This window comes from Acipenser ruthenus, chromosome 30 (assembly GCF_902713425.1).
Source record: "Acipenser ruthenus chromosome 30, fAciRut3.2 maternal haplotype, whole genome shotgun sequence".
Lineage (NCBI taxonomy): Eukaryota > Metazoa > Chordata > Actinopteri > Acipenseriformes > Acipenseridae > Acipenser > Acipenser ruthenus.
Window position 1 is genome coordinate 15319398 of NC_081218.1, and position 16496 is coordinate 15335893.

Consider the following 16496-nt stretch of genomic DNA (forward strand, 5'->3'; position numbering starts at 1 on the left):
GTGCCTTCCAGACACGCCCAATAAAACAGAACCCCTGGATACCATTAAGAGAGGGGCCCCTCAAATCTGCAGCTTTGAGAAAGGTGCACCCGCGATCAAATGATAAGCTTTTTCACGGCTAGACATCATTGATAATTAAAAAAGGATCCCATTTGACAGCGATTAACCTGCCATATAAATAGGGCGTCTGATTTTCGGGTTTTAACCGATTTAACCAGATTCCCCCAGCCCCCCCCCCCCCCCCCCAACCCCAACCCCTTTTTCTGCACACTTTTTTTTACCCAGTTATTTGTTTTATGAGTGTGTGTTTAAGCCAAGAACATATAGATGTAACAGTCGATCGTTTCTCTTCGTAAAACAGCATGGAGTAAAGTTGTTTGGTTTTCTGGTATGTTCTGTGTGCAATTATACCTGCAACTCCACTGCACTCCACTGCACTGTGTGTGAGAGAGAGAGAGAGAGAGAGAGAGAGAGAGAGAGAGAGGTCAAAAGTTTGCATACCCCAATGTGTTGAAATATAGGTTGGGATTTAAACGGTGACGTCATCTTTGTTGTCAACACTGTGCTTAAGCATTTGTTTATTTATTTCTAAATAAAAACCGATTTCTACCCGAATATGTGTTATTTCTTGATTATATATATAAATAATCCACCCGATTGCACACGATTTTTTCATTAAATAATTCTACCCGATTTTTAAAAAAGCATTCACCTGAATCTGGAAAACAAAATCACCCGAAAATCAGACGCCCTGCACATGAACCGTATTGCCGTCCTAGCACAAAAAAAAAAAAAAAAAAAAAAAGCACCATTTTTTTGGATGTATGATTTTCCAGGTCAGTAAACCAGATTATATTAAATCAGGTCTGATACTGAATTATGATCAGACAGCCCCCGATATTGTACCAGAAAGCCGAATGGCCTCCTCTCGTTTGTAAACTTTCTTATGCTCTTATGTTCTTATGCCTGGCCCGCAACATTGTATCTTGGGAAATGACGATCAGAGATCAGTATAGATGATGAGTTTTAGCTTGTGTTCGGACTCAATGACTTTGTGATGCTATTAGGTTATTGATCATTGAGGAGAATGATTGCCAAAAACAATCAATGATACCTTTTTTTTTTGGTACCGATTGCTTTGGATGAGCGCCATTGCTGCACCCAGATTCTTCGGTGCAAGGTTCATGTTCTCAGTGCCGTGTTAAACAGTTTTGCTGTGGTCTCTCTACATCTATTAGGATGCGTTGGCCCCTCCCTACGAGAACTGCCTGTATTATGATGGCTGTATTTCTTTACAGAGCGAATGTATCTCTTATGAGTCCGCTCACTTCATTGAACGCACCCTTTGCATCTCGCATTAGCACGCACCCCCCCCCCCCCCCCCCCCCCCAAACACCTCGTCCATCTTCTATCCCGTCCTTCCAGTAATATTCCTGCTCCAGTTATCTATTACTGAGCCGATGTCTCTTTAAATTGCCCACACTTGGGTAAGGAGTGGTACGACAGTGCAGAGTGGAGCGCGCTCTTCTCGCTCGCTCCTGTGTCTTCTTTGTATGCACCGCATAGCCCGACTGCAGACCTAACTGTAAGCTTTTACTACGAGACTTATTGCAATATTGGGAGAAAAAAATAGCGGAGATACTAGAGAGGGAGACCAAGCTTGAGCACAAACTGCAAAGAAATGCACGTTGCACGGTTGCCTTAACTACCAGATAACCGGCACGGAGACGCCTATGGCACAATAATCTTTTTTTTTTGTAATTCTTGGTGCTAGGAGATTGAAGATCTGCTTCTTGTGTATTGCGTGCTGGCGAGGGTGAATTTCTATGCATGTTACCTTTTTAATGCCTAAAATGACATTTTATTAATACAGCTGAAAGGGACGCATGCATTTACTGTACATTCTAAAAAAATATTTAGTTGTGCAAATGCGGTGGGGTACAGAGAGCATGTAGGAAGTGCTGAAGATACTCTGTCTAGCTAAGATTAGCAATGGAATGGTAATGAAAGCGCTTGCAATTAGGGAATAATATGTGCACGGAAAATACAAACCATGTATTTTAGTGCCTGCCCTGCATGCACGTGGATGCAAAAAAAAAATGTCGCAAAATAAGCCTTTGTGATAATGCTGCTTGATATTGGAGGGATGCGTTGGTATCTGGAGGTAGTCGTGTTTCTTTTAACAGTATGCCAATTAGATTCAAGATGCACAGCACTAGCGGTGGATCGTTCCAAATTCAAGTTCCAATTCTACTGAGCGGAACGCAACACGAGTGCAACAAAAATGTAGGCTGCTGCATGTAATGACATTATATAAAGGTGCAAGTACCGATCCGATCAGCAACGCCTCCCCGTAGCCTTGCTTCCTTGCAGCTAGCGCTCCCTTTGCAGAAGTTGCTGTATGTACTGTGTCGGGACTACCTTTGCTGCTGTTTATTGCAGGCAACGTCACTCCTACCGAAGACACGGGAGACGTCAGATTTTGCTGATCTTAGCATCTCTGAACCATTTAGAGGAAGCTTTTGCAAAAACGGAAAGCGCTCCCTTCGGCAGCACTGTACCCCCCGCCCCCTTAATCCTCCCTCCCGAATGCGGCGCTGATTTACAGACAGGCAGCCCTGCAGGAGGTGCAGACACTCCCGCCAGCCTCCCAAATCCGTCGGGCTCTTCAGATGCGGGGAGCTTGTTCCCGGACTCCACACTGCTATCCTGAGGGAGGAAAGATCCGCGGACTCGGGTGGTGAAAATGAACTTCCAGGGGAGAGGATTCGTTTAGGCGGCACGTCTTGAGTTTGATCTCAGTTAAATGTCTCAGGAGATCTTGGATTTTCGGTTTCGGAAGAGACGCACAGTTCCAGGTAAGTTCAGCTGTAGCTGAATGCATCTGGATCATTATTCTGTCTAGAATTGCAAGTTTACTTGTGGAATATTAAAATGCATGAAAGGTGAATTGAAACATGTGACAGGATATGCTGTGCTTGGTTTAGGTGTTCGCTAGTTGCAAGCAGCTCTGTCTCGCGGTGGTCTCGGTTTTCTGAGCCGGGGGTCACTTATTCTTAGCAGAGGGAACATTGCAAAAAGCTTGTTTTTGATTTTGTTCTGCAAAATGTAAAAGCAGCCTGTTGAAATGTTTATGGGCGAGACCTGCTTCACTGTTAGCACTTTGATTACTCAAAAGGAAAATCGGATTGTTAAATAAGTGGTCTGCAGTTAAAACAAGTATTTTAGAAAGCGCAGGCCAGTGATAGAATGTATATCTAATTAATTCAAGGTGCTGCAGTGGTTTAAGCAAGCATTATTATTATTATTATTATTATTATTATTATTATTATTATTATTATTATTATCAGTAATAACAACAGCAATAATTATAATAATAATACAAACTATCTTGCATTGTGTTACCCAAATTCGTCTTGGCACATATTATATATTCAGCTATTCAGTATTTAAATAACAGATCACGTTCTCAGATGCAGTCTTTGCTCGCTCAAACCTTTTAAGAAAAAAAAAAACCCTTAGAAACATTCTTTAAATTATTTACGATTTTGGCATTATAGTAACTTCTATTCAACCCAGCACGCATTCCCACCCTTTGAAATCAGTTTGACAGAAATTGTCAGAAAACAAATGCTTGAGTTTATCAAACTGGAACCCCCTCTTTCTATCGGGATGTCCTAGCTATCCCTTCAGACGCGGGGTGTGCAGCTGTACCATGGTACGATTCCTATCTACCTGTCTGTTTTCTAATGCATGGATGTGTTTTCAAAGTTATGGCAGGGCACATTTTTGAACACCATAGAATTCACACAAACTGGTTTAAAATTTTAAAAAAATGACCATGTAAATTGGTGGATGAAGGGGCTGTATGCGGCTCACCTGCAATAACTCCACTTTGAAATGTCCACACCCTGTCTGGAGAAACAAACTGCTAATGCTACAGTGGATAATATGATCCGAGATCAAAACCAGCCAATGTGTCTTCCTGTCAGTAATTCAGCCTGATTGGTGGTGTACATTTCATCCTGTCCTTCCTATTTATAATGAGTGCACCAAGGTCCTGAGATGCATATATATATATATATATATATATATATATATATATATATATATATATATATATATATATAAAATATAAACTTAAAGGTCAATTCGTTCAAGTCAGTTTTACTTTTATATATAAGAGATTATATATCACATTTCAGGATGTTTCAGGAGAATACGTTCCTCTTCAACCAAAAGCAGCTGATTTTCAAATTAGGATTCAAACGTATTTATATAATATGTATGGAAAAGGGTGGTGCATGTTTGTGTATAATATAACAAAATGGCTGATGATGAAAATGCTTCATAAACAAAATACCTGCAGGTTTATCAAAAGATGTTCAGTTCTGGATTTGGCTGCCTGCCTATGACATGCATGCTCATGCTTCTGCTGAAGGTGATTTTAAGAGTCTGAACCTCCCCCTCCCTGTTTCCTCTGTGCTGTAGATCAGACAGGCCATCGCAGTCCCAGCATTGGAGGTGGAACTAACTGCTGATCCGGGCTCTGCAGCACTTACCTCGTGCTGGAGTAACACTTCCATTTATTAACCAGAGCAGAAAACTGCCGGCTTGATCTCCAGCCGAGATGACCGTGGCCACTGGGGACCCCACAGACGAGGTGTCAGCCCTCCAGGGTCACCCCCAGGACATTTGCAACCCTGAAACTGATTACGAGTGCTGCGAGAGGGTGGTCATCAACATCTCGGGTCTGCGCTTTGAGACCCAGCTCAAAACTTTATCCCAGTTCCCCGAGACTTTGCTAGGGAACCCCAAGAAGAGGATGCGCTACTTTGACCCCCTGAGGAACGAATACTTCTTCGATAGGAACAGGCCCAGTTTTGATGCCATTCTGTATTACTATCAATCCGGGGGCAGGCTGAGACGGCCGGTCAATGTGACGTTGGACATTTTCTCAGAGGAGATCCGCTTCTACGAGCTGGGGGAAGAGGCCATGGAGATATTCCGAGAGGACGAAGGCTACGTCAAGGAGGAAGAGAGGCCGCTGCCGGAGAAGGAGTTCCAGAGGCAGGTGTGGCTTCTGTTTGAGTACCCTGAGAGTTCCGGTGCAGCCAGGATAATTGCTATCATCTCCGTCATGGTCATCCTAATCTCCATCGTCAGCTTCTGCTTGGAGACCCTGCCCATCTTCCGAAATGATGAGGAGGAAAGGCAGAGGGCAGCTTTCTACCGGATGTACCCCAACAGCACCACAACCTTCCCCTCCACCACCTTCACAGACCCCTTCTTCATCCTGGAGACCCTCTGCATCATCTGGTTCTCCTTTGAGTTCCTGGTGCGGTTCTTCGCTTGCCCCAGCAAGGCAGGCTTCTTCAGCAACATCATGAACAGCATAGACGTTGTGGCCATCATCCCTTACTTCATCACTCTGGGGACGGAATTGGCCGAGAAGCCTTCGGATGGCCAGCAGGGTCAACAAGCCATGTCCTTGGCCATCCTGCGGGTCATCAGGCTGGTCCGCGTCTTTCGAATCTTCAAGCTGTCCCGGCACTCCAAGGGGCTGCAGATTCTGGGGCAGACCCTCAAGGCCAGTATGCGGGAGCTGGGGCTGCTGATCTTCTTCCTTTTCATCGGGGTCATCCTCTTCTCCAGCGCGGTCTACTTTGCAGAAGCTGACGAAGAGGAGTCTCAATTCATTAGCATCCCGGATGCCTTCTGGTGGGCTGTGGTTTCCATGACCACAGTGGGGTACGGAGACATGGTGCCCACCACCATTGGGGGAAAGATTGTGGGTTCGCTCTGCGCCATCGCTGGCGTCCTGACCATCGCCTTGCCCGTGCCCGTCATCGTCTCCAACTTCAACTACTTCTACCACCGGGAGACTGAAGGAGAGGAGCAGGCTCAGTACCTGAAGCCGACCAGCGTCCCCAAAATCCCATCCTCTGAAGAGCTCAAGCAGAGCAGAAGTGCTTCTACCATCAGCAAGTCCGACTACATGGAGATCCAGGAGGGAGTGAACAGCAGCGAGGACTTCCTCGGGGAGAACCTGAAGGCGGCCAACTGTGCCCTGGCCAACACAAACTACGTCAACATCACCAAAATGCTCACGGATGTATAACTGCAGGAGAAGCCTTGGGGGCTGGGGGAAGGAACATGGAACCAGTCTCCTGTGTAGAGGGTTAGCAACCGAGACGCTGACCCACTGCAGAGGAGAGCAGAGAGGAAACGGAGCCTGTGCAGTAAACCCACGAGCACCACCACCGCCCCTCAACATGACCATCTCTCCTCCCAGCACTTCCATAATCCAATCCAGCAGCCTGCATGGGGTTAGTCTCGTCTGTGTGACTGTTTTAATAGACTAACAGTAGCTAAAAAGTAGCAAAGATTAATCCTGACTCATACAAGCCCTTCCAACTCCCTCCAAAGAGCACGCAATACTTAGATTTTCTTTTTTTTTATCTCTTTTTTGGGATGTGTAGAACTAACCAAATGGACAAGGTCATCTTAATAAAGCAACACGACGCGAATCAAAGCAAACAGGCAGATAATTGATCCCGACTTTGCTGTAAGCTGGAGTGGATGTCTCAGAGGAATGTTCCAAACGACGTTGTGTATGAGACACTTAGTGGTACTGTGAGTAATGCACCCACAGTGATGACATCTGTGACTGTCCATGACATCAGCATCAAGCACTGGGATCATCAGAACCTTCTTCTTCTCCTGATGTCCTTTCCTTCACAGCTACGATGCGTTTGTAGCGCTGGATCTGTTGCAGTAGGGAAGGCTCACCGCTTCTGTTTCTGGGGTGTCTGTGGGTCTGCTTGTGTGTCTCTTCCCCCAGCCTCGTTTCTGAAGATTACTGCATTGGTTATTGCAGTGTGCCAGGATCAAGACCCAAAGGGAAAGATGCTGGAAACGAGAGACCAGTGATAAATCTTCTTTAAAACCCTCCACCCCCACCCTTCTCCTATCCATCCCCCCAGCCCCCCTGTTATTTAAATCCATGGAAGCTAGGCATGCCTTGTTTATTAGATTTGTAACACAGCACACAGATCTAACCGCGCTATCATCTTGGCATTTTACTAACGAAGCAAATGACATTCCTAGCTCACTTTCAGGGTCACCAAAGATTCATGTACCGCCGCTACCCAAACTATTTATTTATTTATTTATTTATTTATTTATTTCATTTAATAATCTATTTCCATTCATTCTTCTAATGCTGGGAATTTAAAAAAAAAATACTTTGGTGGGACCTGTCAAAAAGTTTGCTTCCTCTACTGCGTTTTAACGTATAGGACCTATTATATTACTGTTCGCATGACATGTTTGGTGGCATGCGTTTGAATATGTACTATATTACAAAAACACAACATATATGTCTATACATCTATATTTTTCTCCGTGGTATATTAACGCTGTATGCAATATATAACAATAAGTCTTTTTTTTTTTAATAGTTGTGTGACTTTTTGCTATCAGATTAGTTTTTTTTCTCAAACACTTAATACTGTAGGTCGCTTTCAGGGGTTCAGGCACAAGAAGGTTGTACATTTTTGGGGTGCGGAAAAGGGGACTAACGAAAGAATATAAAAGCAAGAGATCAGTCAGTTGACTGAATAAGGTGGATATGGAGCCCGGTGAAGATAAGATTGAACTGAATCATCATCATCATCATCATCATCATCATCATCATCATCATAGTCTTTTCACTGTTTCAGCAGATTCATAATCCACGCTTCTGTCCAGGTTGGAATTAAAATGTCCTGCAGAACATGCTGTTTGACTTGGTGGAAAACTGCATCAGCGTTTCTGTATAGGACTTGCTTTTCAGAATATGCTGGTGATCTGTATTGGGTTGACTAGCACATTGCACTGTCCAGCTATGCTGTATTGAGTATAGTGTGTTGGATTTGCTGTTATAGTTTTACCATTCCAGCAGCAGCAGTCAGCATGGGGTGGGTGGGGTTTTGGGAGCTCTGACAACCTTCTTGTGTTATTCTATTTCATTCCAAACGCGTACATTATATATGTATATAGAATCAGTACACGTAGATGTGTTGTATCTGCTAGCTCTGAGAGAACCATTCCGCTCTAGTACGTAGCCATGCTGATGTACTGTGTGCTTTAGCTGTCTGGATGTTGACGGACCTTTAAGGGTCCTGTCCTGTACTCAGAATGGATGACCTCGAAGTTTCCTTGAGTCTGTGAGGGTGATGGGAGCAGGGAGAGAGGGAGAGAGAGAGGGAGAGAGAGAGAGAGAGGGAGGGAGGGTTTGATTAAAAGCACAAAACGACTTACACTCCCATCCCCACTTAACCTTTACCTTGCCCCCCCCCCCCTCGGGTGTGCGCGTGCGTGCGTGCGTGTGCGCGCGCTTTCTGAAGGCTGCTGGGATTGAACCGCCCTGTTTCCACGGAGACGACCAATAAGGATTCCTCATCAATAAATCCTGGAAGGGGCCAAAGGCTCATGAATAAAAACCAGCTCACAGACTGGACACTGGGATTTGGGTGTCGTGTGTGATCAAGCACTTTCTTTGAGGAATACAATATAATACAGGACATCCATTCTGAGAGCAACAGCTATGTTGCAGCATCATTGTCTTAAAAGCAAACGACTTGCACCGCGCTCACAGAAGAAACCTTTAGTCGCTTTTATATCCTAATAACACGTATAATAATAATAATAATAATAATAATAATAATAATAATAATAATAATGATGACAGTAATATAAGAGTATTGTTACAGCACTACCACCGTCTGCATAATCATAAAAAGCTGTTACAATCTGGTTTATTGTGAGAGCTTTGTTAATTCATGTCTTCTATGAAAACAACACAGTCTGGGTCTTTTTGTTTGGGGGGTGGGGGCTGAAATCCACACAGATACACGCTGTCTCTCTAGCTGAACTGTCTACAGTAGTTGCTTCCAGTTTCAGCTCCTAACCCCCCTTCCGCAGCTCTCCTGGGGAGATTATAAGTCAGGATGGGAGGTGAGACGACAGCGTGATGGAAGGAGAGAGGGATACGCCAACGAATGCGTCGTCATTGTTTCAAGGAGACTGTATTGATCGGGATACTGGGAGAGTGCAGCTTTCCTCTGCAATGCACGCCTTCTGAGATTCTTAAAATACAGACACAGGCTGCCAAATGGTGGCTATCTTGAGCTGGTCAATATCGAGCTGAAACCTGTACCAACAAAGAAGCTGGTTTCAAATTGCAGAGGCCCAATGGAAAGCTATGCAAGCAGCTGACCTCTCTCCCCAGGCTGCTGAGTTATCGGACAATATGGATGTTCTTAATTTATTCTTTTGTATAAAAAAACAAAAAACAGCTAAACAAAAATAAAATGAATAAACATGAACTCTGAAAAGGAGTCCACTTAACAGGTGCACTTTACAGGGACTTCTAGAGCAACGATAAAGACAATCTTAGGCTCTACAGGAACTAAGATGCATATAATCCTTCCACATCATAAACTCAATGATACTAATATTAATATCAGTAATAATAGGAAGATACTATTTATAACGATGATAAGGAACTGGCCAGGGTTTATTATCACACGGACTGGCAGTTGCCCTCTGGTTTTTGGAATGGGGAAGTGGTTTGACCCTCACAGTACCCTCTCGAGGGCGATTTGTAGAGAAATGCGACTGGTCAGAATTTACCAAGGAGGAACTTGGTGTAGAAATGTGGATTTGACTTATATTGAGGGGAAAATAAGTCTATATGGCAGTTACATCATATGACTACTAGTTGGTCATATGCGTTCCCTAAAAGTTTAATTCAAAGGTAACTGAAAAAGGGCGGGGGGGTCTCTGAAAGCCTCTGATCCTTTCAAGGACTCCAGAGTTAAAAGAATTAAAGGAACATAAGATTCCTTGCAGGTGCGTGGTTTGCAAAGGCATTTACCACGTGACCTCTGACCTCTCCAATTTCTCTTTGAATCTGCCTCAACCTCACGTTGTGACTCACCATGGTAACCCAAAATGTCAACCAATCAGAGTTGCTGTGACACTCAAGTCATAACCTCTACAGTGACTCATCAAACAAATTGAAACGTTTGAGCTCCTGAGAGATATATATATATATATTTTTAATCTTCTGATCACTAGACAGCCACCTCGAAATGTCCAGATCCTCTTGTGATTTCAACTTCAGGCACTCTAGAGTTCAAAGTGTTAAAGAAAGTGTTTAAATTGATAGGGGTACAGTAAATAAACAGGCGGTGTCTGCAGCCACAGTGATGTCATGCACAGTGACCCTGCAGTGACAATGCATCAGTGATCCAGGCAGAGTCTCGCCATGGCCAGCAGGGAACTGGAGGGTTGTTTTTCTGCAGTCAGGTATGCTGGGTAGTTGCTAAGGTAGGGAACACACACCGTTTATCCCTTAGAAATAACCACATAGCTCCTAAAGGGAAAATACAATCATCGCTTTTTAGTTGGCAGTGCTAACATAAGGAAAGGCAAACACTTGTTTTAATAGCTTTCTTTTGTAAACTTGCATTCACTGAAGCCTTGTTAGCCCATTGCTGGTCATACTGCCTTTTCCAGTAAAAATTGACATAAATCACAAAAAAAAACAATACTGCATTCAGTTAGTGCAGTGAAACAGAAAATCATTTTTTATTTAAATGCAGAACAATGCCGTTCTGTGTGTACAGATAAAATCTGTGCACAGGGGAAGATGTCTTTTTTGACAAACCCTTAACAGTGATATTGGATTTCTCATACATGATTTGTAATGTACGACTGCAGCTAGAAGTCTAAGTGAGTTTTGATAGAGGACAGTACAGGCTGGGTTGGTTGATCCAGAAGGTGAATTGGCTAAGCTGCCTTGCTTGCGTTTTGCTTTTCGTCAGTGATGGACGGTGTGGTTCTGTGCAGAGCCTGGATCTCTGGAGCCACAGTGTCATTAAGTCACAGCACAGGGGCTCATTAGTATTCTGCATGCTGAGTCCTAATTGGCTGGGGCAGGTGGAGGTGCACAGGGTGTGAGCTGTGGGACAGTCTCATCGAAGCTGCACTATTTTGGGGAATTCATTTAACATCCAATTAGGCAATGCCTTCGCCCCAGACAAGCAGCCCTAGACTGTGAACAAAATCACATGTAACACTAACCTCTGTACAGTGGCTGCCCAAAAGTCCTACTGATGAAAGCCAGTGCCTGTTATCTGTAGGGAGCGTGTCTTGTTTGTGTGTTTTGCATTGAGAGCCGTGACGCATCCCCTCTATGTATTCTGCAGTACTTGCAGTCTGTCAATGTCAGCAGGTTTTGGTGTCAAGGCCGGTCCTTCCTGTGTATTTGACTTGAGTGTTAACTGATCCCATTTAGATGTTCACAGGAATACTACAGTCGATTGACCTGTGCCAGGGATCTCTCTCTCTCTCTCTCTCTCTCTCTCTCTCTCTCTCTCTCTCTCTCTCTCTCTCTCTCTCTGTGTTTCTCTCTCTCTCTCTCTCTGTGTTTCTCTCTCTCTCTCTCTCTGTGTTTCTCTCTCTCTCTCTCTCTGTGTTTCTCTCTCTCTGTCTCTCTCTCTCTGTGTTTCTCTCTGTCTCTGTGTTTCTCTCGCTCTCTGTCTTTCTCTTGTCTGCATTTCTCTTTCTCTTTCTCTGTTTCTCTCTCAGTGTCTCTCTCTAGCTCTGTCTCTCTCTCATCTCTGTGTTTCTCTCTCGCTCTCTTTCTCTCTCTCTTGTCTCTCTGCATTTCTCTCTCTCGCTCTCCCTCGCTCTCTGTCTCTCTGTTTCTTGTTGGGAAGCAGTGGTCATTATTTTAAGGAGCTTATTTGTTTGTTTTGTCAGAAAGATGATGATGCAGGGCAGATGCTGAAACAGATTGCAGTGATAATCTGGGCTCCTGATTCCTTCGCTTTGCTTTTGTTTGTTTGTAGATTTTAAATCTTAGTCACACAGGGCTTGAGTCACTGTAGAGCTTGTTAAGGGTTTTCATTGGACATGTGGAGCTCCTTTGGTCTGTCTCACCCTGCCTTTATTTTTCACCTATCTGTTATAGACACTTTTTTCGGATTGAACTAAAATAATGATTCTTAGCCTGTCCACAATCTGCTACCTTATAGAAGTCATGACAGGGTGAGAAAGGCTTAAACTCTTACAATGTCATTGTTTCTGATCTGTCACGGAAGCTGGCTAGGGACCAGGTGAGTCAGCCTTGGCACTGCCCTGTCTATAATCCCCCTGGTAGAATCTCATGCAGCAAAAATGGGCGAGATTCAGAAATATAAACTACAAATACCCTTATTAAACCAACGCCAAGAGCAGCCAGAGACTCTGCAGTGGCAATGGTTAATATCTCTACAGTAATGGGTGGTTCAGTTACAAGGCTGGCAAATGATCTTCAAACAGTCATCTATTGACTAAGCATTGTCTGTGTATCCTGAGAATTCCAATATCACTTCCTGGAACCAAACCACTTCCTGTGCTGAAGGCCATGTGATATACCACACAGGAAGTGACTTCATACCCGATTCCTTGTTTTTTGGGGTTTTTTTTACAGCTGAGCTTTGTTCTTGAAACATATGTATGTATTAAGAATGATAAAATAAAGGACCAAAATGAATAAAGTGTGATCATGCTGCTAATGCGAATAAGAGGCAGGGACTTGATTAAAACCCTTGGTTTCCTTTCAAAGAGGATTGCTACAGCTGTGGAAACATTGTAATAAATAAAACAAAGAAATGGACTTTGGTGAAAGCCGATAGAGAAGTTGTCTGTGAGGCTGGATTCAAACAGCCAGTATGCGCTTCTCTGCAGCTGTTGTGAGTTACCAGTCCAGCAGATGTAATGTCTGCTGAGGAACACTGGTTACTGTGTTTGGAGCCCTTTCCAAAGAAGACCCGCAGCATGCCAGCTGGCTCATTTATAAAGCATCTGCTGAAAGGAAAAAGTTGGTAATCCTACAAAACACCCAAGACTCGCATGAGGATGGTCTTGTTTATTTACAGGCTTGCTGGAGTAAAAGCAGTGTTTTATAACCCACACGTACGTTCTCCTTTTACTTTATCTCTTACCTGTTCGATATGTGGGTTGCATGTCATTGCATTCTGAGTCGTTGCAACGTCAGAGTTGGCATCTGAACTGCCTGGCAAGGGGATGTCTGCAAACTGCCAACAGGGTTACCAGGAGTTAGGGGTTATCTATAAATTACAATATAAGAAAAGGTGAGGTGGTGACAGTAACAGTGAGGCGGTTTAAAAACAGTGGGTGTTTGCTAATGTTTTAAACACATTCTCAAACCTAGAACTTTAGCATTCGTGCTTCAGTGAGAATCAATACACAGTAGGACTAGCGTGATAACAGATGTTTCAATATTTTTTAAAAGTCGCTGCAGTAAGCTGACAGTAATGTGCATCACGTATCCATTTCAGTAATGGTTTTGAAATGGGCCCCCACGTTTTATGGAAGTAATTTAATGTTCCTTTATCTGTCTGGTAGAGCCTCTCTAGCTGCAACACGTAAAGTGCTAAATGATTCCATTCTGTGAAAGTTTAATATTTCTCTGCTTTTTTTTCAGTATCAAAGAACAATAGCATCTGACTATATTAACATAATTTCTAGTAAATGGCATCCCACGAGACCCATAATGCAGAAGCTCGGTATCACTGTGTGTGTCCTGCTTTGTAAACATCAGAAATGGATTCACAAATTTGTTTGCTATACTGCATTCATTTTAACCCCAGAATGCATGCATAAGTTCTCAGTTTGTAACTTGTGTTTTCCACACAGCCCTTTTTCAGCAGATGAATTGATAACCTGCAAAATAACTGGTTCCAGACAGAGACTGCAGGGGTAAAAACGATACTTGCAATTTTTGGCTAAAATAACTAAATGCGTGGCTTTATTTTTATTTTTTCTTCCACATTTCAAGAGGCCAAGTTTTCATCGTTCCTCTTGCATTGAATTAAACATTCCTTCTTCCAAAACAGGCAAAAGAAAACCGGCAAGCCTTTTCCAGCTGGTCTCTTTGGAAAGTTGTTCAAATAAATAAAAGAAGAAAGAAAGATTAATGGGCCGGCCAGCGCGGCGTTTGAAACGAATTGCAGGCAGTTGGTTCTAAATGTGTACGCTCTGTACGTCACAATCATTCTCTGCTCGCTTGTTATTTATGTGAGTCAGTTCTGACAAGGCAGCCCAGTGATTTAATGAGACGTGTTTCCTTTGTGACTGCGCTGCATGTTAAAGTGTGACTGGGGGAGGGAAAGGGGGATCTATGCTTCAGCTACCCAACCTGAACAACTGCAGCTCCGCTGGGCAAGTTCAATCAGACCCCCGGATTACTAGGTAGAAGCACTGCATGCAACGGCTGTTCTGCAGTGCGGCGATTGAATTGTACCTGCAATTTAAAATCACCAGGTACACAGTGCATCTGCAGATCAGCCACCGTGAATTACCACCCCAGAGCTGGATTGCTGCAGTGAAGAACCAGATATGCACGCTCTCCAGTCATTCTGTGAATCTGGATCCCTTTAGCAGAATTACAGGTAATTGACCTTTAGAAAGACTGAATCTTGCAGATTATCGTGCACTAAAGATTACCGGGCATGGTCAGCAGCTATCTACCGCTGTTTATTTCAGTTGAATAAGGTCTGATTAGAAACAGAAACTGACAAATCTCATCCTGTTTTTTAAAATGCGTTTCCACAGATCTTCGACTGCTGTTCCTAAGGTAAAGCAGTGTTTTTATTCCTGGCTGTCACAGTCTGAAGGGTACTGTTAGGGTCCACTTCTCTGATTGGTTGCTGGGTTTGTGGACCTATGACTTCTTATTGGTTCAAATCGGGGGGAGGGAGGGGCTGGGATTCAGTGGCTACTCTGTTTACAGGTATATTTTTAATCCAGTGCATGCCAGTGTTAGAAATTAGCCAACGCAAAAGGTGTAACTTTTACTTCAAGTATTTCCAGAAATAAATGGTGCATTTGTTGTCGTCTGCCACTATTTTAACAAACCTGCTGCATCGTTCTTGCACTGAACCCTGGCACTTGAATGATAACAACATGTCCGGACATCACTTGTGTTTTTTGTTTTCTAATGAAGTCATTAATAAAATTGAAAACGCTTCAACCTTATATACCTTATATATCTGTTGGTCTTGGTCATTGTTTCTTTTTTTTGTTGAAATGTATATTTAATCCAAATCTATAATGCATCGTGTTATATAAGACAGGGTAGCAATCTGGTGTATGTTGATAGAGACGCTACAATCTTACTATAGGTGCTATACTATTGATATATTCACAGAAATGTATAGGAGATAGAATCAGAACACACGTGGAGCAATGTGTGTTTGAACCATATCTTTACCCTTACCAATGTGCAATGGCAATGCTTAACAGGGGCAGCGCAACGTTATCACTTAGGAAGCTGCTGTATAATGAGCCTTTGAGGCAATGGCGTGACTGAGTGACATCACAATGGTTTTCAAAATAGCACTGCATTATTAAGATATCCTTAGTGGGATTCATTTAAGGAAAGGTGCTCTTCAGTATCCTTTATAGATCTCAGATGTGCAGTTTGGAAAGAAGCACACATTTAGGTAGAGTTGCACTTCCCTGGTTGCCTAGAGAGAATTTTTCCCCACCCCTTCAACCTCTCCTCCAACCAGCTCCTGGCACCCGTAATGAGTGACATGATCTCAGCCAGTAACATGCTCCGACCCCGAAGACTTTGGAAGCGAAGCAGTAACAGACCTCCTGAGAGTAAGGCAAGCAAACTTACTTTAACCCGGTACAGTACCCGAAGGTAAGATGTATGGATGGTTTAGTTAGCTGCAGAGTTGTATTTGTCATTAACGTATTCAGCCTAAACTTAAAGTAATATTTGCATTAATATGAAACAATGGAGCGAGTCTGGGGAAAGCTGTCATTTCTGTGACCAAAACCATGTACATGTTTGTTTTCCCATCTGAGAGCTGGGAATCTGTCACTGAGCTCAGCTGCCAGTGTGTTTTCAATCCTGTGCATTGAACAACATGCTGTCAAACCCTTTAATATCACTGTGAAGAAAAATTGTAACTATAGCGGAGTTACCTTCATCAGGAGCTCAATATGCTGGCAATGTAAGCATCAAGACACAGGTGAAGCCATGCATCACATATTCCTGTTTGCTATAGAACAGTGCCAGGTGTTTCCAATCAGTGCAATCTGTTACTTATACAAGACATTGTAATCGGGTGGAGATAGAAACAGTGTTCTGCACGCTGTATTGGGCTGTATTATATGAAAGAGCATTTCAATACTTTACAGAAACTAACTTACATTACGCGAGCCCCCAGCCAAGCAACTGGGCATGACCAGGATTCGACCCAGCAAGCTCCTGACTGCATGACAGTATTAATAGACATAACGTCAGAGGGCGAGGCTGAGCATGTACCGGAGACATTGCACGCTGCAAGTGAGTGTCTAAATCACTGTGCAAAAGAGTCATGCATGTCAGGTCACTATTATTGTGCTTGACAGTGAGAGGTTAC

The 16496-nt window shown here is 43.4% G+C and overlaps 1 protein-coding gene across 2 annotated transcripts; it reads left to right on the forward strand.

Annotated features, from left to right (window-relative positions):
* Positions 1 to 1486: 1486 nt before the first annotated feature.
* Positions 1487 to 15105, forward strand: LOC117428184 (potassium voltage-gated channel subfamily A member 2). 2 transcript variants are annotated; one of them, XM_034046956.3, is made up of 3 exons: positions 1487 to 1585; positions 2443 to 2858; positions 4492 to 15105. In XM_034046956.3, the coding sequence occupies exon 3, from the start codon at positions 4631 to 4633 to the stop codon at positions 6119 to 6121; it is 1491 nt and encodes a 496-aa protein (XP_033902847.1). In that variant the 5' UTR covers positions 1487 to 1585; positions 2443 to 2858; positions 4492 to 4630; the 3' UTR covers positions 6122 to 15105. The 2 variants fall into 2 exon arrangements, with proteins under 2 accessions (XP_033902847.1, XP_033902857.1); XM_034046966.3 differs by lacking the exon at positions 1487 to 1585 and adding an exon at positions 1592 to 1816.
* The last annotated feature ends 1391 nt before the right edge of the window (positions 15106 to 16496 follow it).

Coding starts and splice junctions, on each gene's coding strand:
- LOC117428184 (XM_034046956.3), top strand. CDS start 4,631: ATGACCGTGGCCACTGGGGACCCCACAGACGAGGTGTCAGCCCTCCAG.